At 41.6% G+C, this 25629-nt stretch overlaps 1 protein-coding gene across 3 annotated transcripts in view; it reads left to right on the top strand.

The window, feature by feature from the left end:
* MDM4 (MDM4 regulator of p53) overlaps positions 1-18047 on the top strand; it is a 29447-nt gene extending 11400 nt beyond the window's left edge. For 2 of the 3 annotated variants that reach the window (XM_081010095.1, XM_081010093.1), the window contains exons 5-11: positions 863-918; positions 5709-5776; positions 6449-6545; positions 8500-8642; positions 9351-9497; positions 11816-11896; positions 13940-18047. In XM_081010095.1, coding sequence (XP_080866221.1) covers positions 863-918; positions 5709-5776; positions 6449-6545; positions 8500-8642; positions 9351-9497; positions 11816-11896; positions 13940-14473 — 1126 coding nt within the window. In that variant the 3' untranslated portion in view covers positions 14474-18047. The remainder of the gene's footprint in view (positions 1-862; positions 919-5708; positions 5777-6448; positions 6546-8499; positions 8643-9350; positions 9498-11815; positions 11897-13939) is intronic. The other variant, XM_081010094.1, reaches the window with a different exon arrangement.
* The last annotated feature ends 7582 nt before the right edge of the window (positions 18048-25629 follow it).

Here is a 25629-nt window from a genome sequence, read left to right as displayed (position 1 = left end):
AAGAGTTTGCTGCCTGAAGAACTTATCACCCCCACAAACTTTTCTCCTTAAAATGGCCACTCTAAAGGCAAAACAGGGCACTTTCTCAGAGGTATGGGGACACATGTCCCCTAATAAAAAGTTAATCAAATGCCCAATTGATCACTCAACTGGGGTATTTAAAACTTTCAAGAAAGCTCCTCTTACATCCTCCTAGCTGGGGCAAACCTGTGTTTAGTGGGGTAAGTCTTCAGGCACATTTCCTCCACATGGGCAAATGCTCTCTTCGTAGGGTAGCTGGTGATGGTGTCCTTAAACTATGGCAGAGCACCTAGACGAGCCGCAGAGCTGCAAAGGCTTTTCTCCATTTTATATTTGTGATGCTGTTAAACTGAGGGTGAGGAGTCTGATAGGGTAGTTTGTCATACTAGGGGGTCACATTTGGACAGACATGCTCAAGTGTCATCACAAAAATCCTGCTTTAAAATATGAGATTTCATGTGGCAAAATGTCATCTCACAGTCGTAACAAACTTGGAGTCCAAAGAAAGGCCATACTTCTCAATAAGTAATTAAAGACAAGTAAAATCTACTCTCCTGATGATCCCTTTTAGAAATTGCTAGTCAACCCACCACAGCTAGATTCCTTTTAAAGGAAAAAAATGCATTGTTAACCTAAAAATCTTTGAGATACTTAATTGTCCTTGCACTCTAGATAGGGTGGCAACTGTATGAGTTAGGCTTATGAAAATTTGCAGGCTGTGTTGGCTGTTTTGACTTTCTTTAAAGATGAAGTGGAAGGGTGAGAAGGTTTGATAAGTGTGATAATACCACAATCTGTCCTATGAATGAACTTAACTTTAAAAATAAATACTTTTCCACAGACCAGTTTATGAGATGCTGAAACGGAATGTGACTTCTGTTACTGTTACTGTTACAGGTAGGTTTCATTTTATATTAGCCAAGTTTATGCATTGCTTTATAAAATTTAATTTTGGTAAGTAAAAGCATGTGAAGTCTGCTGATGAAAGTATTGAGACACTACAGCCTTCTCACACCCCCGACACATTTTGGGCAATAGTTTCAAGACTTAGGATGATGAGATTGTTAAATACAGTTGGTGGTTGTCTGACCCCCCCCCCCCCCATGAACTTAAGTTGATTTATTTCAGTGGGTCTGTTCTGAGTAATAGTCAAACACAACCCTGTGAATACAGTTGAGAGAACCTTCAGTCCAAGTGAAATCATTATCATTAACCCTTTATTCATGGTACTTAAATACCATCCATTCCTCTGGCTAAAGTTCATTTATCTTTCTCCGGATTCTGCTAAATGGATGAACTAGCTTAATTTGTCAGCAGGGAGCAGAATCCCAATGGTTATCTATCATTGAGATTTAAAAATGAGCCTGTGGCCCTCCGGTTATTGTTGGATTCTTGTTTAGTCTTCTCCATTTAGCATGACGATTGATTGGTGAAATGGAAGTTGTGGTCCACTGAGGACCACAGGTTTCCCCATACCTGATGCATACTCTACCATTGGTTTATTTCCAGTTCTTATATTTTGAACAGAACACGTGGGGTAACAAATACAATTTTTCATCTTTATTTGTCTGGCAACTTAACAAAAATTTACTTGTGGAACTCTTCCCATGCCCCCTCGTTTTTGGCAAGGTCCTCAATTTGCTCACTCTCTGCCATTTGGGGGGGAAATGTTTTGATTTATTTTATTTCTATGCTGCGTTTCATTCAAATGAATCCAAAAGTGGCTTACAAGCAAGAAATAATAACATGATAGAACACAATACAGTCGTACCTTGGTAGTTGAACGCCTTTGCTCCCGAACAAATTGGCTCCCAAATGCTGCAAACCCGGAAGTGAGTGTTCCAGTTTGCGAACGTTTTTCAGAAGCCGAACGTCCAATGCAGCTTCCGTGGCTTCTGGTTGCGTGCAGGAAGCTCCTGCAGCCAATCGGAAGTCGTGCCTTGGTTTTCAAACCGTTTCAGGAGTTGAATGCATTAAATTCGAGAACCCAAGGTATCACTGTAGCTGCTTAACAATATTTGTTCCAGTTAGTTGGCAAACGATATCCTGCAAGTAGTGACTGTATTCACCTCGTGTGAAATGGCAAGCGTAGAAATCATGAGAAACACAAATAAAATGTGAAGGAAATCCATTTCTTGTAGTAATCCTCTCCACTCTTGATAGTTGTGCACCAGTTTTTCATTAGTCATTTAAATTCAACCTGAGCAAATCCTGTGATAAACAGTTATTGGTGGTTCATTCTTGTAATAGTAATTCGCACCTAGGTGACAACCATAGGGATATCCTCAGGTTGAATTTGAGTATTGCCTGAATGCACCTTGAGTTGTGCTGGTGCAAGATCCAAAAACAAAACTGACTTTGCAGAGCTGGCCCTTGTATTGTGCATGATAGTAGCTATTTCCAACACCCAGTGATTTAAGGCTTCAGAACTTTTCTTCATCACTTTTGTGGTGCCAGTTGGCCATATTTGCCAGTCAGGTGAAAATGGGAGTTTCATTTGAAATGAAAATAGTAGCTTCAGAACCTTGATAGAATGAGAAAACTAAACTTTGTTTCCCCACTTCTCACAGTCCTGAGGCTGCTATGGCTTCCCTACTGTTTATATAACATACACATTTTTGTTTGCATTCATAACATTTTACATCCAGCTTGGTTTTTATTCATAAGGTGTGTTTTGGTGAGGTTCTCTTGGAATTTTAATGAAGATAAATTGTGGCATAGTTCTTTATTTGTGCACTATTGGAAGTCATTTGCACATTCTTGAGTGATCCACAGAATCCTTTGAGGAGCAAACAAGTGGGCTTCTACCACAGTAGAAAGTATAGCTTGGCCTGGTTTGCAGATAATGCTAAGCTATAGTTTGTTTCTCTAAAATTTGATTTGTTTTCTAGGTTCTCTTGTCTTGCACCTTTATAGTTTGGTGAGTGTCTTGGGCTGGGAGGCCAAATCATGATTAAGGAAGGGTGCTGGGTTCATGTATATCACTGAGCTATAGTTTTAAAAAATCCAAAGACCATAAGCCAACAACCAAGTATGGTTTCTTGGCAGTAAGCAAGCCAGTTAGGCTGCTGGGAACAGTTCACACATAATGCTAAACCGTGGTTTAATAAACCATAGTTTAATAAAGTCAGGATTATATGCAAACCACTCTGAGACTTCTGAAGCCATCCTGAGTTCAGTGGGCATCTTGTTCACTTGCATTTGAGATGTTTGTAGAAACGAATGGGTGGCTCAGAAGAACTCAGTGGGTGACTCTTGAAGCCCAACAAGGTGGTATTGTGGAAAATATAGAAAAAGCGAACTTTCAGAAATTTATTGACGCTACCAAATAAAATCAAAAGAGAAGAGATGGCCTGAAAAATTAAGAAAACTATTAACAAATTAACAAGCATTTAAAGGCTTGATCAATCTGTGCACTTTGGGCATTCTGACTCCAACTTCGGCCACAAATAAATACACAATAGAATTTCAGTGCATGAGTATTCCTAACCGTAGTTTTATCCCTCCCATTTTGTTTTTACCTAATTACAGCTAATTGATTTGAGTGGATTTGCACATTTCAAGTCTGTGCAAATATCAGTATTGAAAGATGAAATTCCTGTGAAGTGGCCCTGAATCATCATTCTCTGGCTAGAGAGCAGTTTTTCATTTAGCCTCATTTGTTGCTAACCTATCTGTTTCTGGTTTATTGGACCATTTTTGGAAAACTGCTGTAAATGCTCACAAGCAGGGTGGATTTGATTTAAATCATGATTTAAATCACTAGTCAGACTTGATTTAAATCATTTTTTAACAGAAAGACTCATTTTTGCTGGTATAATCTTAATATTTACAACTAGATGAAGGTTTCATTTTTGGAATAATAAATGTTCAGAGTAGTTTTTACACTTATATCAAAAATTACTGATTTGGTTATACTATTAGAAATACATAGATAATTATGAAATTATTGTAAGGTTTAATAAGTTAACTGTTTATAGGGGCTATATCTCCCAGCAACCCTGGCTTTGGATAGGCTGGCCTTCCTTTTTCTAGAGGGGAGGAGAGAGACAGTTGGTAGGCCTAGGCTGGAACAGGCTTGCAGAAAGAACAGACCGAGGAGAAGCAGGCTGGTGGAAAGCTGGAAAGGGGGAACCAAGGACTGGAGCAGAGAACTTCAGGGATTCCTGCTGCAGGACTGACATTCCAAGTAGAGACTTTATTGTTTGGACAATGTCAGGCGAGTCCTGGGAAGAAGGGCCTGGAACCAGTGAACTCTTATAAGTTGACTGGCAAGCACTTCAAGGTCTCGCCAAGGACTTAAAGATCCCAGTTACTATTTCCACCCCCACCCCCCTTTGGATTTGCTTCTGTATTCAGGTGCCTATTCTGTACAGTTAAGTGTTCGTGCAGTTGTTGGAACCCAGTGGGATTGAGAAGAGGTTGCCAGCTCTGAAGTGCCTTCAGCACTTGCCTTAAGTCTGAATTGCACAGACATGCAACTGACTTGCACAATTATTACGCAAAGATCCCAAGACTTGAGTATTCTGCTCACAAGGTTGCACTTTCATTTTTACTGCTTCACACTTAGCCACTTGTGCATATGTATTCCACTCCAAACAGTATTCATTGAACCTCTTGGAACTTAGCATTTAAGAGGTAAGGGGTTGATTCTGTGTATATAAATTTGCAAAGGAACAATGGGATTAAGGTTTTTTCCTCAACTCTGTATACTTATTTTATAACATTTTTCCTGTGAAGAAAAGGCATGTTATCTCTGCAGACACAAATTTACACTTTTGAGAACTGCAAAAACAAGCATCTGTGATAATACCTTCTCGTTAGAAAAACTGCCCCAAATAGTCTTACAGAAACCTCTGGAAGAGCATGACATTGTGAAATGAATTAATGGAATTCATTTACCAAAAAAGTTAAACATCGCATATAAAGCTTCATGCTACATAATTAAAAACAAGCCCTTATTTCCTGATGGATAATAGCATTTGGACTATAATATAACTTAAATAGAAGATTATCTTTGGAAAGCTTTTTCCTCCAAAAGCATTTTATTTTTAAAAATCCAACTTAAATAAAAAATCTGATTTATTCATTAATTTTTTAAAAATTGATTTTTATCTACCCTGCTCACAAGGATGAAGGCCTTGCTGGAACAGATCTTCCTTTGTAGCAGTGAAAGGACTAAACTGTCTCCCTTGCTGAGCATTAGCAGAAGTAATGAGTGGATGGGCATTGGTACATTTCTATGTGTTGGTTAATAAGCTGGTTTATGTATCTTGAGCAAGGTGTTTTCATGCCACTTCTGTGTTGCTTGAAAACAGAATTGGAGCCTGGGATCTAGAGCCCCTTTTCTATTTCCCATTAAACTTGCTGTTCTAATGTTGAGGCGCTTACAGCCGTTTGTCACTTGAAAGTGCTAGGAAGATGTGGCACAAAGTGCCATGTAGGAGGCCAGAACATGAGCAGCTAAAGGGTCAGGAGCTTGAAGGCGCATATTCCATTCCTCAAGTGTGAATAGCGTAGGAATTTGAGCGGGGTTTTTGATGGATAGGACTATATGCCCTCATCTTTAACACTTCTAACCCTACAGCTGCCAAACCTATTTGTTGGTTGCTTGTCAAGGGACCCCTCTGTGTTGTGAGCATGGTTATTACCAGGGAAGGTTTTTTCTTTCTTTACCTGCTGTCTAGATGCTGCACAGAGACTTGCTCTCGCAAAGGATCAAAGCACGAATAATCCAAGTCAAGAACAACTGAAGGTAAACCCTGATGGGTGGTTTCTTTTGTCGTACAGAGTTGCCCCTTCTCTGTACCTGTGCACGGTGGACTGCTAGAACTTTTGAATTTCTTGACAGGTGGGCTTCTGCCTTCCTCAGAAGTTTTGGGGAGTCCACAGACCAGGGACAGAGTGACCATTCTCTGTTCTCTACCTAACAGAGTTCCATTCTCTGAACATGTTTACTGGGGTGTAACACTTCCTGTCCTCAGTCACACCAGCTTGTGTTGTTGTCAGTATTCCTGGATGGGATTTTTTGAACAGAGGGTGATTTAGAGTTACTTGGTAGTGTCCTTCTTTAAACGCTTCTAATACCAGGCAGGTCTTTGTTTCTGGTACTATTGTTGGATACATTTAGGCCAGCTTGAGAAAGAGTTATATGATTTGTGATGGAGGTAAGGAGTTAGATGTCACTAGTAGATAGCAGCTTTATTTATTTATTTTGCTGGTTTATAATGTAGAAATGCTGCTTGATATTACCAGATTCGTGATTGGTTAATATGCTTTGTTAATTTTGCTTTGTATGCTCAAACCTTGACACGCTTAACTCCTCGGTGTTGCTCTGCAACTGGTGACTCAGAAAGGAAGTGTTACATCCCTGTGTCTCTTTAAGACCTGTTGGGCTAATGATTCTCTCTCTCCTCCTTCCTTTAAGCAGAGTAGCACAGACAGAAATTGCACTTATGAGCGAAAAGAGAATGAAGTTGACACACCTGCCTTGTCTGTCTCGAATACGTTCAAGGAGGATGAAGGTGAGTACAAGTCTTTGAAGCTGATGAAAGCCATGACTGCCGCAAGATGAGTTCCTTTGTTCTACATTTGGCCAATATTTTGCTGTTCTTTATTATATTCGGATCTGGGCTCTATTCTCAGTATTGCTTCCATTATATGTGATCATATGCACAGGTTCAGACTTCACACATTGGTCAACAAGCACTAAGAGTAAGTCACAGTTCTCTGTTCATCTCTGTTGTAACAGGTGGGTTCTTTATCCTCACTAGAGTCCTTCTGTGCATTTTGTAGAAATGTGTGTCCTGTCAGTAGTATTGACTAGTGGTAGATAGGGATGGCATCTCACTGTAGGCAATGTGCCTTTTTTATTTAAAAGTTTCTTTGGATGGCAGGAGCTTAATCTTGTGACAAGGGTTGGGGGCAGATATGATGCATCATCATCATTTTATTTGAATGCTGCCTTTCCATAGTTAAAACCATGTCCAAGGTGACTTACAACATGAAAAGATTTACATAAGTATTAAGGAGTCATACACAATAAACAAATCAAAAGGTATGTGACAAAATTGAACAATTCCACATAAGTCATAATAAGATCTAACAAAAAAGATACAAAAATATAACACCAACAAAAACTCCCAAAGAAACCTCCTAAACCAGTGGTTTTCAACCAGTGGGGTGCCGTGCGGGCAACACTGGCCTCTGTCCCTCTTTCCTTCCCTCGCTTTTCTGATGTCCTCTTGTGTCTCTGCCTCCCAAAGGCTTGCACATCTGTTTATTGCAGTAGCTCTGGCTACAAGCTCCGCAGGCGAATGGTGCCTCTGGGGCTAGTCCTGGGGTGCTGGTTGCGAGGAGCTGAGATGACCTCAGAGTAAGCAAGCGGGCGTGGGAGCCCAGTCAGCCAGTCCACCAGCCCTTGATGTTGGGAACAGACAGACAAGTCCCAGGCCCATGTGGAGCAGTGTGAGGAGGCACCTCTCTTTGGGGCAGGGGGGACAGCTCAAAGACCAGAGCAGCAGCAGCAGCAGCTGCCCAGAGGACTCCCAAGGAGAAGGGAGAGGATGCTGAGGGAACACTCCACAAGGGAGGGTATTGGAAAAAGGGTAAGAGGCTGCCAGCTTTGCAGGCAAGGGCTCCTGACATAACTGGGCTCCTGAGGTCCACAGGAGTGCTGCAGAAAGAATGTAGTTGGTCAAGGGAGCTATGGACTCAAAAAGGTTGAAAACCTCTGTCCTAAACAATACTCCAGCTCGAGAATATGTACAGCAGCCTCAGCTTTTGTAGCTGGAGTCACATGGTTTAAAAACATCCCGCTCTGATCTTCTTGTCTGTGAGTCCTTTGATTTTAGTTGAATTTAAGGTGGGAAACGGTTACAGAAACAACAGCCCCTTATCAAAATTCATACTGCATGTGAGCAAAAGTGAACTTGAAGGTCCTACAATCTGTATAATCTTTAAGGAATGGCAGAGAGTCTTGCTGGGGAGTCATTTAGTTATTCCATGGGGAAGGTGGGTGGCTCAGTAGTAGAATATCTGTTTTGCATGTAGAATGTCCCAGGTTCAAGCCTTGGCATATCCAGGTGGGTCTGCAGGGAAAGACTCATGGTCTGAAGCCCTGGATATCAGCTGCCAGTCATTATGAACAACATTAAACTTGATGGAATGGTATGACTTGGTATAGAGCAGTTTTCTATGTTTTGAGAGTATCTACATGCTTTGCTCTGCCTTATTTCTTCATGCAAGTGTAGCCGATATGGTGCCCTCCTGATGTTGGGGATTATCACTCACATCAGCTATTGCTCATTCTCCCTGGGGTTGATGGGAGTTGGTGTCTACAACCATGTTGGCTACTCCTGCCAAAGTACTTCAGACAGAAGGATATTAATTTGAGAGTGAGCTGTGTCTCAATGCGTAGGATTATCAGTCAGTTCATAATAAATACATTTTAATCTGAACTTTGGTTGTTTCCTATAGATAACCTTTCAAAAGAACAACCCACACTGGATTTGGTGCTTGAAGAGTGGGATGTAGCTGGTCTTCCATGGTGGTTTTTAGGGAATCTGAGAAACAACTACAAGTCTAGAAGTAATGGCTCAACTGATATACATACGAATCAGGTAAATGTTGGTCAATATTAATTCCTGAGATATTTATAGGCTCTTTCCAGCTCAAGCACTCTTTACTGTTGAGACTCTCCATAGTTTGACTTTGCTGATGATAGATAGACTTCAGGAAAGAATGGCCTGCAAAATATGACTTGTGAAAGTAGTGCAGGGTAAATGGCACCTGCAAAGACTTTGAATCATTCATTTGAATGCTGTCAAACACTGCTGAGGGCTCATCATCGAGCCTATGTAGTGACAGTGAAGACAGCAAAGAAAGCATACGTTTCTGCTTCCATTACATTCTCATTGTGCCATCCAGCAGAGCTTTTCCAGTTAGTGCAGGGCCTTTTACGGTCTGGCCAGAAGGAGGTGACAATCAATGGTAGTTTGCTGTGACTGGTTTACAAATCATTTTAGGGATAAAATTGCTTGCATCTGCCAGGACCTTGACTCCACTGTTACAGCAGTTGAATCTCAAGAGGTGTCCAGAGCACTGTCGAGTCCTGTTGTATTGGATGAGTGTATGCCTCCTAAGGGTGGCAACATGAGAGCATGGTTTTACGATGCTCTACCAAGTTGTTCTGGCACCATGTCTGATTCAGTGGTGAAGGAATTTTGCAATATCATATATTGTAGCTTTATTCAGGCATCATTGAATATAATGAGAACAAGTCTTTGTAGATCAGTAAATGCCATGTCTGTCTTCTCTTTTTGCTCTAGGATGTAGACACCACCATTGTTTCAGATACCACTGATGACTTGTGGTTCCTCAATGAAGCTGCTTCAGATCAGTTTGGTGTTAGAATCCCAGCTAAAACAATTGACTGTGACCATCCCGGTGAAGAAGGAAAAGATGGCAGCAAAACCGTAAGTCCCGAGAGCAAAGGAACTGAATGGTGCTTGTTCCACCAAATGACCATGGATGTTAAGCTGGAAGTGTAAGCCATCAGAGCACTAAAGAGAACCAGTGTTATGAGAACCAGTGGTGTAGTGGTTAAGGGTGGTAGACTCGTAATCTGGTGAACCGGGTTCATGTCCCCGCTCCTCCACGTGCAGCTGCTGGGTGACCTTGGGCTAGTCACACTTCTCTGAAGTCTCTCAGCCCCACTCACCTCACAGAGTGTTTGTTGTGGGGGAGGAAGGGAAAGGAGAATGTTAGCCGCTTTGAGACTCCTTAGGTAATGATAAAGCGGGATATCAAATCTAAACTACTACTACTACTACTACTACTACTACTACTACTTTTTCTACAAGTGTGTTCCTAGACTCACATGTGTGCCACCAGCACTCATGTATGATCAAATACATCCTGCTGAGAGATTTAGGATGTTTTGCTGGAGTTATGACATGTGTTTGTTATGGATGTGTTGTTAACCCTTAATTTTATGCCTACAAAGAAATAAAGAAAGCATAGTTATTATAGAAAATAGGAGTCACACAGGAAATATAAATATGCTGCTTTAGACAGCAAAGTTAGTCTACGCGGGTAGCAAATTACAATACATAAACACCCTAATTAAGGAGTAAAAGATACCTAACTATTCTAAAAGGCCCACAGAAGCACGGACATGACAATTTTGCAATAAACCAACACTAGAAAGGGGGGGGCCAGGAAAGTATACCTGTCATTAATGCAAAGCAGAGGCCTAGGGAGTACTGGATAAGTTCTGTCCTGTTGGAGCTATGAGAGCTCACTAGCCTTGGACTCTAATGGTTTTTTCATACATTTTTGCCAATGCATGCCAGTGGAGAGGGGAGGGAGCTGTGAAATGAGTGGTTCTTACAATTTCCATAACCCCTTCCAGATTTCCTGCCTGTTTCTCTCCTTGCACATCCTGTTCCTGTTTGCTTAACAAAAAGATGAAAGATTTGTGATCATGAGGATTTATGTGAACCTAGGCATCTGCCTTTAAATCACCTCACCATTGTGCAACCATATATTTGCATGTGCTCATCTTTAGATCAGATGTGCGTGAACTCAGGATATTCCTGAATGCCTTTCAGCAGGTGATTGGGATCAGGCTTGTTTTCTGGTTCATGGTGATTTTTGTGTCATGTTATAGTTAAGCCAATCTTATACTTAGGCCATGATCTACAGAGATAAACCATATCATAAATTCAGATTCACACACCTTTTGTCACACCAGTTCTGCCATTATCTTTAGTAATCTGATGGCTTGCACTTTCAGTGGTTTATTTTTCTTTTTAGCAAAGGTTTCCATGCAATTTCATGGGCTTGTCACATTGGATGACAGTTCCCTCTGTGATTCATTTCATGGTAATAGATGGGCGAGAAGCTCTCCATATTTCAGTAGTTCGCAGGAATTCGTTCTAGATTTTCAGCAAGTTTTTAAGACAAGAACAACTTGCATAAAAAATAACCTGCAGATTTCCCCCACAAGAGTAATGCATGATTACGTGAGTCAACTGACATACTCGTTACTTAATCAGTTTTACAGATGGGTAGAATCTGGGAGCCATCATAGACTAGCAGCTGATGCATACCATTTTGGCCATGGGGCACTGGTCTTGCTTTGTGATCTTTTGCGAGATGCAATTTATTCCCATTCTTTAGATAGCAGTGATGACATGGGGGTTGTGAGGGGAGAATACAGTCACTAAAAGTGTTGCAATGATCTGGTGCAGTGGCTTTCAATCTTTTTGACAAACCACATTCATTCTTCAGCTCCCCTGTGGGATACAGGGGAGTCCAAACTTACATGGGGGTTCCATTCTGGGCCACCACACACGCTACTGGCCACATCCATTTTCAGCATACGTGTTAGCAGGAGCGCTTGTGCCAATAGCACACAAGTGGGCTTTTAACCTATTGCTTGCCAAACTAAAGAATATTTCCATATTGCTGCATTTTAAATTTAAATGTAGGCCCTGGCTGCAAGGAATTCTGGAAGCAGAAGGAATTAAGTAGCAGGCAATGTTAGGCCAAAACAGGCATCAGTTGACCATAATTGCTGGCAGTCATAGGGGAATGCCATCAGTGTTGACACCTGCTTTGATTTTACAGTTTTACATCTTTTTATCCGAATTGTTTTATATATTGCAAGATTTTTGTTGTTGTGCAGCATGCAAATAATGACAGTAATGAAGTGCTTTCTTATTTGGGGGGGGGGGTGTGCATTTATTTATGGCCATACATGTTCCTTTTTGTTATGTACTTTTTGCAGGTGAGTGAAGCTGAATCATCTGATGACTTTGAAGATTCACAGTCCTTACACGATGACACAGACATAGATCCTCCCTCCAAGGTAAATGTACTTGAGGCTTAATAGCCCTAGTTTGGCTACAAAGTTGAGTATCAGAAGTTAGAAGCATTTTTTTATTCAGGTAGTTGAAGTTCCTTATTGCATCCATAACAACAAAATACAGTGCATCTTTTTGTCCCTTTATTATGTTTAAAAGGGCAGATGTGTCAAATCAATTTGTAGGTTTTATTGGACCATGTGAACCGGTGGTAATTCAGCTTGTCATCATCCAAAGATTGAGCTAAGGAAACTGAAGACAATAGTTTCCATGGTTCAACAGTTGCAGTCTGCTTAGTTGCAGGCTTTCAGCCGTCTTACAATTTTCCCATTCTTCCGATAGCTGGTTATGGGTATGTTTATGACCAGTATAAAAAACTACTTTATTTCCTGTATGGAAAGCTGCTTTAACCTCATAGCTTACAGCTCAGGTGTTTTTAGCAAGTGGCTGAGGAAAACTGATATGTGACACAAACTGATATGTGACCAATTCATATCTTCTGAGAAGTGAGCGATTTAGAGCATCTATAGAGTTTTTAGAGGCCTTTATAGCATAGTAAATATCTAAACTGATAACTAAAGGTCAAAGTAGACCATCATTCATGGGCCTATGCTTTTAGTATGGTTTGGAAAGACGGGTGTCTTGCTTAAGCAGTAAAAATAGTATGCTGGTGAAGGCACTCTTGCCTCCCCAGAGAATGTTGTTCCAGGTATTCTTTCCCTTCCTTGCTGTGATTCAGGGAGTGAGTCTGAAATAGTGAAAAGTTGGCTAGAACAATGGAGGAGGTTTCAGCCCTTTTCACCTATACTCCTTGACAGTTAAAGCAATGTTACATATGTTACAATGTTCCATATGAATGATGCAGACGTGAAAAGAAGTGTGTGTCTGCATCCCATCTTATCTCATTTGGTCATGATCTTTCCACATTTGGAGAAGGGACAAAAAAGATAAACTTTTGCTGCCTGGAATATATTCATTGGGATATTTTTACAGAGCCGGTTGAATATAGTCTCACTACATGACTACACTGTTCTGTGTCATTGTGGGAGCATTTTGATACTCTGTGGATCAGCACAGAGGTTTCATGGTTTCTAGTCTTCCAAATGAATCAAGTCTATAGGGAGGGAAGAGATATGATCTCTATCATTGTGGCAGTGTTCTGGTTAGTTTCTGAAATTGCCCTTTTAATCCCAGCACAAAGACACTTTCTCAGTACTTATCAGTGGACAACAAAATTTATTTCATTATTCTCTGCTCAATTTTTTCATTTTCTGGGTTTGCATTGCAATGGAAGTAGTAGTCATCCTGTTCCTCATAGCATGCAGAACCAAGTTTTGCTGCTGCTTGAGTATAGTTTAGAGTCTGTGCCAGTTTGACAAATTGGACTGTCCCTGGCACCAGACAACTGAACTATAGCTCTAAACTCAAAAAGCCATTGCCCTTGGTATATGAGGTAATCAAGTAAGCCACCATCAATTGTGTAGGTTCAATAGATTTTATATATTTATAGAGTCTGAGAAATATCCTTCCAACTGACTCAAGGAGCTATCTACTTTTGAATTTAGAATAAGACATTGAAAATTCAATATAGAGAACATGGTAGAGACTTTGTTCTTCCAAAGGTATTATGGGAGGGGGCACAATAAAGATGAGGTTCAGCAAAAAGGACATCTCATTTACAGGGTTCAACTACAATGATCCCCAACTGTTTTGGAAAATCTAAGAAATAGTTACACAAAAAATACCAATTTCACCAAAACAAAACTTGTGTTGCTCAAACACAGAGAGAGCTAAACATAGACAGCCCCCCCCCCAAAGAAACACCTTTTTTAAAAAAGTTAGAATTGGAAGAGTTTTTTTGGTGGGAACTAAGGGTGGGTATCTGACGGTGCTGAGTGCCTATGGACACTCTTGAGTAGGTAGTAACCATGCTCTTAATCCATGACTTAAGAACAGAATTGATGGAGCTGGTTACTGCTTCTACTGTAAGAAAGCCTTTATGTGAATGCACAAACCTGTGATTGGTTTGATTGTCTTTCTTTCATCAGGACTATTGGCAGTGCACAAAATGCAAGAAGTTTAACTCTCCCATTAAACGGTACTGTTTCCGCTGCTGGGCCTTGCGAAAAGACTGGTTCTCTGACTGCCCCATGTTAGCACATTCTCTCTCCTCCTCCAACATTGCCACAATGCAAAGCAAAGAGGACACAGAAGGGATAGATGTCCCAGACTGCCGAAGGACAGTATCTGCTCCACTTATGCAGTCCAGAGAACCGTGCAGATCAGAAATCAAACCCAACCTACGTCCTGGAAGCTCTGTGGATTCTCTGGATCTTGCAGGCAAAGAGCCTTTGTTGCAGTTTGGTAAGCACAAAGAAAAATGGTCCCTTGAGAGTAGCAAAGAATTGCTGAAACCTTGCATTATGTGTCAGAAGAGGCCACGGAACGGGAATATTGTCCATGGAAGGACAGCTCACCTGGTGGCCTGTTTCACTTGTGCAAAAATGTTAAAAAAAGGCCAATCACCTTGCCCAGTGTGTAAGAGACAGATTCAGATGGTGATCAGGACCTTTATAGCATAGCAACGTTGCTTGCCATGTCCTGCGGAGCAAGGAACATCATTCAGTGGACTATAACTAAAGGATAAAGATTTATATTTAGAAGTATATTTATATATATTTTTTTACCAGAGAGGGGAATGTGAACTCCAAAAAGAAATACGTCAAACCCTGCTAGCAGCAAAACGTGGAAAACCCGTGAGCCAAATTTCTTGACTATACAACCTGGAAATTAGCATGCAGTCATCAGACTGACTGGCTAAGGGTTCTTTGTTATAACTATGTCAGCTGCCTATGTAAAATGAGCAATTCTTTGTGCAGAATGGTGCTAGTTCTGAAGTGCAGAAATCTTACTGTGTGCCTATGTATTGAGCTGTGTTTTTCTCTTACTGTGCAATTTAACCCATGAGCAGAGATAGCTGCTCTTTGCATAACTTTTGTTGTGGTATTGGAAATATTCACAAAGGTTAGTGTGAATGCTTGTTAAAAAATATAGCTGTGCAATTCTCACCCCTCAGAATTAGGGAATAAAGCACCTTCAATTTGAGTTTATGTGCATGGGGCTATTCTTAATGATGGCCCCTCTTTTGTGAAATGTTAATGCGGTGGTACTCCATGTTCCTCTCTGGGTGTAGGCTCTTCACAATATGATAATGTAGCTAACACTTAAATCAGCCTTCACGAACCCAGTGCCTTTCAGATCTTGGGTTGATGACTGTTGCAATTGAAAACATCTGGAAGGCACCAGCTTGAAGGCTGGCTTACACCCTCTTTCAGTTTTCTAAGTTATTTGTAGCTTTAAGAATAGTCCACAATTTATGTAGTATCTGAAAGAATTGATTTTTGGACAGTCAGTTTTTCAAGAGTGACCGGCTAGAGCCTTTGAGAAGCTGAAAAAGATTTAATAAGGGCAAATATAGTTGCCCATCATAAAATATAATTTAAAAAAGTTTTTCTTTAGCCATGATGGACATTCTTTTCAAACCCGTACATTACTAGATGAAAAGATAAATGCCCTGTCTATATTCAATGTAGATATCCAATGTAGCATAACCCTACCAGTCATTTTGCCAAAGATCTTGCCATTGCAGATATCTGGAGTAATGGTGCACAAGAGAGAGAGAGAATCGGGTTCTTTGAAGGGTCTTCTGCCTCCCCCTTATATCTGCCTGTTCCCCAGCAGTTGCTTCTGAACTTCTGTAGCATGGCATTGCTCTTGCTTCTTCCTCGTTATTGCTCCTTAACTCTTTTCTTGTCCCACTTTCGATGTAAGGGTATGGGATACCTTTTCTGGAAGATTCAGGGCTGGGCAGAAACAGACCTTATAACAATAGGACCTCTGGGAACTCTATATGTTTGTGGACATAAACTCCTATCATCCCTGGTCCTTGACCATTCTGGCTGGGACTGATAGGTGTTGGCATCCAACATCATCTGTTAAGCTGCAGATTCCCCATCTCTGTAGTTTAAATGCAAATAGCTCTGTGAACCCTGAAGATAGGCCTACTCAAATAGTCCTGAATATGAAACTAATAATCTTCAACTCTTCTGGCACCCTTCGTTCCTTCTAAGGGTTCGTGTTGGTGAGTCTTCTAATGAGGCATCTTGCACTTTAAAGCCTATAAGATACATCTTGTCATCTATTTACTTCATTCTTTTGGGATCGCTACAGGATTATTCCCAGACATACGTTTTCTTTGGCATATTGAAACTGGCATATATAGTGAATGCCCTATTGCTTTAGAATTCCAAATGCAGCTTTATGGTACTGGTTGGGTGATGCACCTGACATTGACCTCCCTCAGGCATGTTGTCTGCTAGAATCCCTTCCTGGTCTCTTCTAAGCCCCCTTTGACCAAGATATCCCCTGAGGGCATACAGTTTAACTGGCCCTGTAACCGCTGTAACTTTTTTATTCATCTGTGGCCATTAACAATTTGTTTTGGCAGCATAGGTTGACCACCTTAGCTTATTGGGGTGTGGGTGGCTTTTTGTGTGAGTTTAGCAAACATTTTTATGGATGATTCTTAATTTTTCTGCTATTTCAGTGTTTACCTGCCAGCAAGCTGCTTATGGTTGATATTTCCCAAATGGGGAAGCTTGAAAGAAGAAGAAAGCAAAAACCTATTTTCCTTAAAACACCCCTGGCAGTGGGGGTCTGAAGTACCACTGCTGAGTTTTTCTCTATTACAGTGATGCTGTTTATAAATATTGTGGGTGGTAGTGGTGGTGAAGGGAGGGGCTTGTTTCTCCTTTAGTGGAGGAAGGAGTGTGGGTTGTCACCACCCACTGGCAGGAAGTCAGACTTTTGAGAGGGCACATCTGGTGGATAGGGAAGCCCCCTGACTGGTTCATCTTCCTGCCAGCTCCACTGCAGGTTGCTCTTGCCAGCAGCTTCAGGCACGGCTAAAGAGAAAAGGCAAGAATGCCATTTTGGGAGGGATTTTCCTTGGCTCTTCTTTTGTTTGTTTTTCCTGTCTCCTCTTTCTGCTCTTGCTCTGCTATTCCTGCTCTCTCCTGGCTCCCCAGATTCACCCCTAGTGTCAAGAAGGGTTGAAACACAGCTGATGGGGAGGAGGAGATCTGTTCTCTGCCAACTCATCACATGAGTCATTGGGAAGCCGGGCCACCCGTGCAGGGGTGCCAGGGATTTCCCTGATCACAGCACTATGAAAACCTGCTTTTCTCCGTGATAATCAAAATCACTGTTAAAATTGTATGCATATATACACACGTGAAACCTTTTAAAACCAAAACAGTTTAGAATTACTTGTTTCAAGAAACTTCTAAATACCAAGATCTGAAGGATGTCCTCCTCAATTTGGGGCTGCTGCTGAAAATAATAGCCTCAGAGTTCTCAACCTTCTCCTTGTGTCATGATGCTGCTTCGGGAATTTCCACATCCTCGCTCATAGTTGAGATAACGCAAAATTTATGTACATTAAGGTAAAACATTTATTAATGTGGGATGAAGGATTGAGATAACTCAAGTGTGTTTGGTAGCAGCAAAATGTTGAGCATAACATCTCGACCTGTTTTAAAACCTGGGCTGGTCCGTCTCCCACCTTCTCTCCCTCTCATCCCCTCCTCTCCTGGCTGAGGAGAGATGTGGTGCAGAATGGAAGTGGTCTTTTTTGCGGGGTGGGTGGGTGTTTCTGTAGGCTTAATCGGGCCTCTGCTTTGTACTTTCTGTCATTGTTTCAAATTAAAAATTGCTAGTGTGTGAAATGCAATTCTACCCTATTCTTTGATCAGACATGTGTCATGTGATGCTTTGTTCAAATGTTAATATTTATCTCTGATGCAAAGTTGACTTACAGAGCAGCAACGAGGTTAAATTTTAAGATAAAACAATTAGCATGCTGCAGCACCTTTTCTTCCAGCCAGATCTGCAAATGCTCACTGCAGAATGCACCTAAAATAGCTATCTCAGCAAACACTGTTACCTCTGAAATCTGTACTGGAAGGCCTGTGACTTTTTAGCTTCTGGAATTTAGTTGCTCCAAATGCATCTTTAAACAATGCTGAACTTCATTATTGCACTGACTGAAATTACAGTTTGAAATTAAATAAATGGGCCTTCTGCTATCCTAGCTAATACTGGTCTCCTGTGATTTTGAAATGGCTGTGATGACCTGAATTGCATGTTTATGTTTGTAGGTACAAGAGAACTTTTACAGGTTTTTCTCTGGGGTAACATTCTGTAGACTGTTGTAAACAAAATCTGCCCTTATTCCCTTATGGGGTACACAAGAGCCCTTATAGAGTCCTTTGTAGGTTCTCCATCGGTAGGAGAAAATAAGAGGCCAACCAGAGAATATTGAGAAGCAAAGCAGCTAGTAAGCCTGATCTTTATTAACGCTGTTGCAACAGGGTGCTCCCCTCACACGCAGGAGAGAGGAGGAGGAGGACCTCGAACAATGGAGCGCAAGGCCTTATATATCCATTTTGAAATCCCCTGCTCTGGAGCTCAAGACCACCCCTTCATACATACATCACAGAAGGGGCGTTGCCCAAGACCACCCCCCACAAACATCATACCTACATCACAGAAAAGGTGGTCTACAACAGAAATTTGAATGTTGTTGTTTTTCCTATCTGCCAGGTTATCTGATAATGCCTTATCTGATTGCCTTTTCTGGTCGTCTGGCCATTCCTTTGAGATGGTAATTACTTAATTCCTGAGACAATGGGAAGGTTTTTTTCATTTCCTCTTTCCTTGTAGAGAAACATTTGGTCAGTATGGAAGAGTTAAAATGGTTTCAGGACTGTCTTCCTGTGCTGCTTCAGACATGTGATTTATATATTTATGTACATGTTTGCTTGGTACATTTATGAACATTGATTATATATATATAACCTTAAAATTCTTATTGCAAGACATTTATAAGAACTGATGTGGTGTAGCCATTAGTGTGTTAGACTATGATCAGAAGGACCGATCCAAATTGCCATTAATCCATGGTCAAGAGTGGTTGTGATACTAAAGGAAGGAGAGGACCATGAGCTTTTTTTCGGGGGGGGGGGGTTAAAATGTAATAAGCATCCTGTCCAAGCCATTTTCAGCTGCTAAGAGAATGAGCATTTGTGGGAATGCAGTTTAACAATGGGGACAAGATAAGCATAGTTTAATCCCAAACTGCCAAATGGAGAGTGGTCAGAAGCATAGTGTGTAAACCTCTCTTTTATCCTTATCTTAATAATTGGTGTGTGTTTTGAGATAGCGGTAAGAGCCAAAGAAAGGTGTTAGTCTACGTACACTACTGCTTGACTACTCGTAGCACTGAAGTAGGCTATAGATAACAAATTAGTTAATTTTTCAATGTGACACATAATTTATTTTTAAAAATAGTTGGTTTTTTAAAAATCGCACACAGCATTCGTGTTCTGTTTGTGTTCTTGGCTGACTGTACAACTACGAATTAAATGCAAACTTAAGATGCACCCAGTGTTTGCCTTAGTGTTGTTTGAGGACTTTTGAAAACATTTGTTTTTCCAAGTGGTAGGAAGCTCGGAGCAGAGTTAACTAGGTGGGTGAGGAACCCTGTTGTTGAAGTTGGCCAAAAATACTCCGTAGGTAGTCGAAGCATTTTATTTGTATGTATGTATTCGTATTCCAGAAAAGGAAATGTGCTAATCTTTACTTTTGCTATATTTTTATTTGAATATAATTCAATGAAAAGTGAAAGTCCTTGTTGCCTGCTAGCTGGCTGATAGACATAAGGAGAACATGTAGTGCTCTTAATGCACTATATTGATATGCTTTTAGTATCCAATTAAATTGTCAGTGCTGTTCCGTTGACGGTCTTACACAAATAAAATCTCCTAGTGACTTGCTAACTTGGATGTTTTCTCTTAGCTTCACAGAAGAACCGTGAGAATTAAAACACAAATGTTGACCAACTTTAAGGAGCAGGCAGATACAATTAATTAATGTGGAACATTAGAGGAACTGTGGGTTGGATTTGAAACTTCCTTACTGGAAGTTTCTCCCCTAGACCTGCAACTGTTCTGAATGAAGATGTGTTACCGTATTTTTCGCTCCATAGGACGCACTGGACCATAGGGCGCACCTAGTTTTTAGGGGGGGGGGGATAAAGAAATTTTTTTGTATTCCCCCACCCCCCAGCCCCAAAGAGCAAAGAAGCCAGGACAGCGAGCGGGATGGATCTTGGCTTCGTTTTTAGCCGTGGGGCTGGGGCGGGGGAAGTCAGAGCTTCCCCTGACCCCAGAACAGGTCCGGGAGCGGCGGCAAGGTTGCGTGCAGCCTTGCCGCCGCTCCCGGAGCTTGCGGGGCTGGGGGCGCGCTCCGAAGGCTTGCGGATAGCTGCCTGAAGCCTGGAGAGCAAGAGGGGTTGGTGTGCACCGACCCCTCTCGCTTTCCAGGGTTCAGCGAAAGCCTGCATTCGCTCCATAGGACGCACACACATTTCCCCTTCATTTTTGGAGGGAAAAAAGTGCATCCTATAGAGCGAAAAATACAGTAATCTGTGTAACATTTTGACATGCAAATGCTTGGCAGTCCTTGGTTTCAAAAGTTGGCACTACTACAGGTGCCACATCATACCCATTCCCCATTTGTAAGAACTCGGTTGTTTAGTGCAATTTGGAACTCCCTGTCTATTGAGATCAAGCAGGTACCTTCACTGTACACTTTTTCGGGGCAGGATAAAAACACAATTGTTCAGACAAGCTTACCTTGATGCTTAGAGAGTTGAGAGGTAGATCTGTTTTAGTATTTTAATTTTATATATTTTAATGTATGATTGTAATTTTTTCTGGATTTTACTGTTTTATGTTTTAGTAAAACACTTTTGAGGTTTTTTTTACAATCAAGCGGGGTATAAATTTTATGAAATAAATAATAACATCTGTATGCAAAGTTACTAAGCCTGGAGCATTGTTTTTTGCTTCCCCGTCTCCATCATAAACATCTTCAGTTGGTAAGAGAGGAGATCAAAATTACCCGCAACTTAAAAGGAAAAAGGCTTTTTGCTCTACAGAAATGTCTGAAGTTTTGTTCAGCTGCAGCTAGATGGCATCAGTTACTTACAAGAAGGAACCTCCTGCTCAAACTTTTGTAGCATTTAGACAGTTCTCAGCTTAGCTAGGGAACTTTAGTGCATGAATGAATGAGAATGTGGTCTGTTACATCAAATTCAGCAAAGTTAACCAAAGTAATGCCTTGTCTTAAAAATGGTACAGCCGTATAAATTTTCATGAGATACGGGATTATATACTGGCTTGAATAGCATCACCATTGGTGCCAGGTTCAGTGCAAATTGGCACTGATAAGATAACTTTTACTTTAGTTCCATTGGGTTTTAGTACAACCTTTAAGCTCTTGGTATCATAATGGGTTAAACATAGTTAGGCCTGAAAAATCTAATTCCATTGAAAGTTTCTGCCTTACAAGGTACATATTTTAAATTTATGCATAAATTTATGCATAAATTTACCACACACAGGAGTCAAATATGCTATGAGAGAAGTATTCATTTGATAAAGAACAGAAGCTGTTATTCAGCGGCCTGGAATTGTGGCAGCAATATTCCTTCTCCTTGTCAGGTAGAGACTGTGGAAGGGCATTGCGAGTGCCTGGATTCACTAATGGTTCAGGGAACACACAAGTTTAATCCTATGTATTATTTACTTATAAAATCTATGTGCTACTTTTGGGGGCAAAGCCCACTCAAGGCTGCTCTTAACAACAAAATAGCCTTAAAGACACAGCAGCATCAACAGTTCCTTAAAACAGGCCAGCTAAAAAAACAAAAAACTGATGCAGGTCACTTGCAATAGCTGTCAGAGCTATATTCTCTATATTGCTCCATCTTGAAAATACTAGTTTTTAAAACCCAGTTGAAAACTCTTGTGTGGAGGTCATGCATGCCTTGGAGAATGGGGGTGGTTTCACAGTGGAGGGTATGGCACAAAAGGCCCTGTTCCTCATGCCTGCCAGCTGAATGGACCTTATGGCAGGCATAACATCTGGATGAGCCAGGCCTCTGGAGCAGATCTTAACATCCAAGTAGGTTTGTACAGATGCAGCAGCCTTTCAAATAATTTGATCCCAAATTCTTAAAAGATCAGAACCCACTCTTTGATTTGGGCTACAAAACACACAGGCAACTGGTGTCTGAATAGGTTCCATGTGCTCAAATCGCCTTTCCCCCTACCAGTAGCATTTTGCTTCATTGGAAGTTTCGAAACCATTTTCAAAGGTAGGGCTCATTACTTAATATGGCTAGTGAATAATCCAATTTCTAGGCAAGGTTGTGGTTAGTATAGCAGCTTGAGTCATTACTTGTGCTTCCACAGATGGTGCCGAGTCCAGGACTAGCTCCCACCCTCCATCTAGGACTCGCCATCTCTTTCCACCGCACCTGCAAATTCACACTGCTATATCATGTCTGGATGAAGTTTTTCTCTATCCCCCTTAACTCCACAATAATCTCAAGGAGAGTTCCACAACCTCCCTGGATTTGCAGAGATGGCAATGAGGGAACAAAGAGGAAATATTTTCCATAAATGTGAGGAAACAAGATTTCTAAAACTTAAGGCCAGTTCCAAAATGGATTTTGCATTTCTCCGAAACCTCTTAGCCAGTTAAACTTTGGTTAAATTTAGCTAAGGTGGAGATGAAAGACCTGTGGCCCGCCAGATGTTATCCCTGAGACAGATGGATCCTTGTACACCTCCTTCCGTCAACTTCAGCCAAGTTGGTGTCAAATGTATTGCTCTGCCTGCCTGCCTTTGGACCACATCAGTGAGGCCGAGAGGGAGATCTTGTCATCTGGACAGCCCAGGACCTCCATATAGGCTGCCCAGTCTTGCACCTGGGGGAGGTTACTTTGGTGCTGCTAATGCAGAAGTTTGATTTCAGACACGCCGCCATTGTATATTGAGACAGACAAATGCCAACAGCCACCATGCATACTTTTCCCTGACCGTTGGCTGTGGTAAGTGAGGCTGATGGGAGTTGGGAGTCTTGACACCATCTGGAGGACCACAGATTCCCCATCCCTAAGCTAACAACTTTCCTATTTTCCTCACTGCTGGGTTCGCTACCTGCCTTGCTCTTTCAAACAATTACAGTGCAATCCAATGCATGTTTACTTGCAAAGGAATTTTTACTTGGAAATGCAAATTGCCATTGGATTACACCCCCCTATTGTGGTGACCTAGTACATCTAGTGCTTATTTGCTTTGGGGAGGGGGGAATTGCAGTTTGCTGTCTTCCTGATTGCATTCATTTTGAATTGCACTATTAATACCTGGCTAGCTCACTCTCCCCTACAAAACTCCAGGTGTCTGGGTCAGGCCTGTGAGAAAGAGTGAGGATATATTTATGTGAATCTGCACCATTGCCTTTGCCTGAAGAGCTCATTTTTACCTGCTTCTGGTTGAAAAGGTGACACCTGACCCTGGATTGCCTTGTAGACATAGTGTATCTTTCTCTCTTTCTTTAAAACATAGAAGAGTTTATTAGAGTGTGATGGAATTGTTCACCTTGGCATCAGACTACTTGACGGGATATCTTGTCAAGGAAATGCTTTCCAGTTCTTTCAGTGCATTCGCTTAGTATTCAGTAAAGAACAGGTGTCAATGGATTCTCTGCAGAGATCTGTCCGATGAGCTTCATGTCCATTGCCGCTTAAGGTGTTGCTAAAGTACCTTAGAAACGCAGGAACGTCCTGCTGTATCAAGCTCTCTGCAAATATAGGAAGGCAGCCCTGTCTTTGGAAGACTTATTGATAAAGGGTACATACTCTAAAGACTGAGGTGGTAAGGAAAACAGTATGAGAAGTAGGAGCTAAGATGCGCTGGTGAGCTATACCTGCTCTCTGGAACTTCCTGCTTCTTAAACCTTTGCCCTAATAAAGTTACAGTGGTACCTCAGGTTAAGAACTTAATTTGTTCTGGAGATCTGTTCTTAACCTGAAACTTTTATTAACCTGAAGCACCACTTTAGCTAATGGGGCCTCCTGCTGCTGCCGCGCTGCCGGAGCACAATTTCTGTTCTCATCCTGAAGCAAAGTTCTTAACCTGAAGCACTATTGCTGGGTTATTGGAGTCTGTAACCTGAAGCGTATGTAACCTGAAGTGTATGTAACCTGAGGTACCACTGTACTTCCAAGGGTGAAATGTGGTTTGTTCTTTTTAAAAAAAATGAAGCATGTACCTTGGCTGAATTCTCAGCACCCACCAAAAACTTTCATTCAGTCAAGCTTACCAAGACATATAATTTTATTTTATTATGTGTACTTTAAAAACTGCTGATTTCACTTTGATAAAGTTAGGTCAGCTGGTTTCTAACATGTAATTTTCATCTGTGTTTTACTTGAATGTTTTATATTTTTTGTAAACTACTTTAATGATTAAAGGTAAAAAGGTAAAGGTACCCCTGCCCATACGGGCTAGTCGTGTCCGACTCTAGGGTTGTGCGCCCATCTCACTTAAGAGGCCGGGGGCCAGCGCTATCCGGAGACACTTCCGGGTCATGTGGCCAGCGTGACGAAGCTGCTCTGGCGAGCCAGCACCAGCGCAGCACACGGAAACGCCGTTTACCTTCCCGCTATAAAGCGGTACCTATTTATCTACTTGCACTTAGGGGTGCTTTCGAACTGCTAGGTGGGCAGGAGCTGGGACCGAAGGACGGGAGCTCACCCCGCCGCGGGGATTCAAACTGCCGACCATGCGATCGGCAAGCCCTAGGCGCTGAGGTTTTACCCACAGCGCCACCCGCGTCCCACTTTAATGATTAAGTGGTATTTAAATCCTGTTAAGTAAATATGCAGTGTTTCAGTTGAACTGGATAGGGTGAAGAAATTACTGCAAAAAAAACCCCATTCTTGTTGGTCCAGTTTTAAGGCAGAGCAACTACCCTCTCTCACAGAGGTAGCCAATCTGGTGCTCTCCATATGTTGAAATATATAACTCCAGATTATTACACTGACTGGAGTCCCACAGCATTTGGAGGGCACCATGTTGGCTATGCTTGCTCTTCCACGCTGAGTGGTAGCACAGTTGTGCCAACTGCCCCTTCTGCCTTTGAACCCTCTATTGAAGATTCTCCCTGCAAGTCCCAAGAGATTAGAAATACAGGGACTCTATAACTTGGGCTGCCTCCTTCTCAGCATTTCCAATCTGAACAAACTGCAAATGAGGCAGCGGGAACTTGTTTGGTGATAGAAATCTTTGAGGGATGAGCCCATCTGAGTAATGTGTGTTCTTGAAGTTTTTCCATGTTCCATTTTATTTCCTGCTTTCTAGCTGTCAACTACACTGATGGCTTTGTGATTAATGTTGATGCCGTATCTCCTGTGTTTGTTTCCATGGCTTCTGATGTCACCAGAAATCCCCCCTTTTTGAACTGAAGCAGCTTGCCGCATTTGTAGATGAATATTGTATGTGGGCTAGCTAGCTGGCTCTGGAATTTCCTGTAAAATCGACAGTACAAGAGGCCTGCTGTTCTGCCTAATGAAGGCCTGTGAAGAGATCCCAAATCCCTGCAAGTAATAAACAGCAGTTGACAAAAGCTGGACATACTTCAGGTTATATTCCTAAGGAACTGACTGCTTGTTGTGTTAGCAAAAGGCCTAGAGGGACAGCCATCACACAGGAATAGAGAACTATTGCAGTGACATGCTAATAAGAAACTGGCAGGCTATCTAGAG

The sequence above is a fragment of the Podarcis pityusensis genome (assembly GCF_964106645.2).
Source record: "Podarcis pityusensis genome assembly, chromosome: 6".
Taxonomy (NCBI): Eukaryota; Metazoa; Chordata; class Lepidosauria; order Squamata; family Lacertidae; genus Podarcis; species Podarcis pityusensis.
The sequence above is the reverse complement of the archived record's forward strand: the minus strand, read 5'-3'. Positions and strand labels throughout refer to the sequence as shown.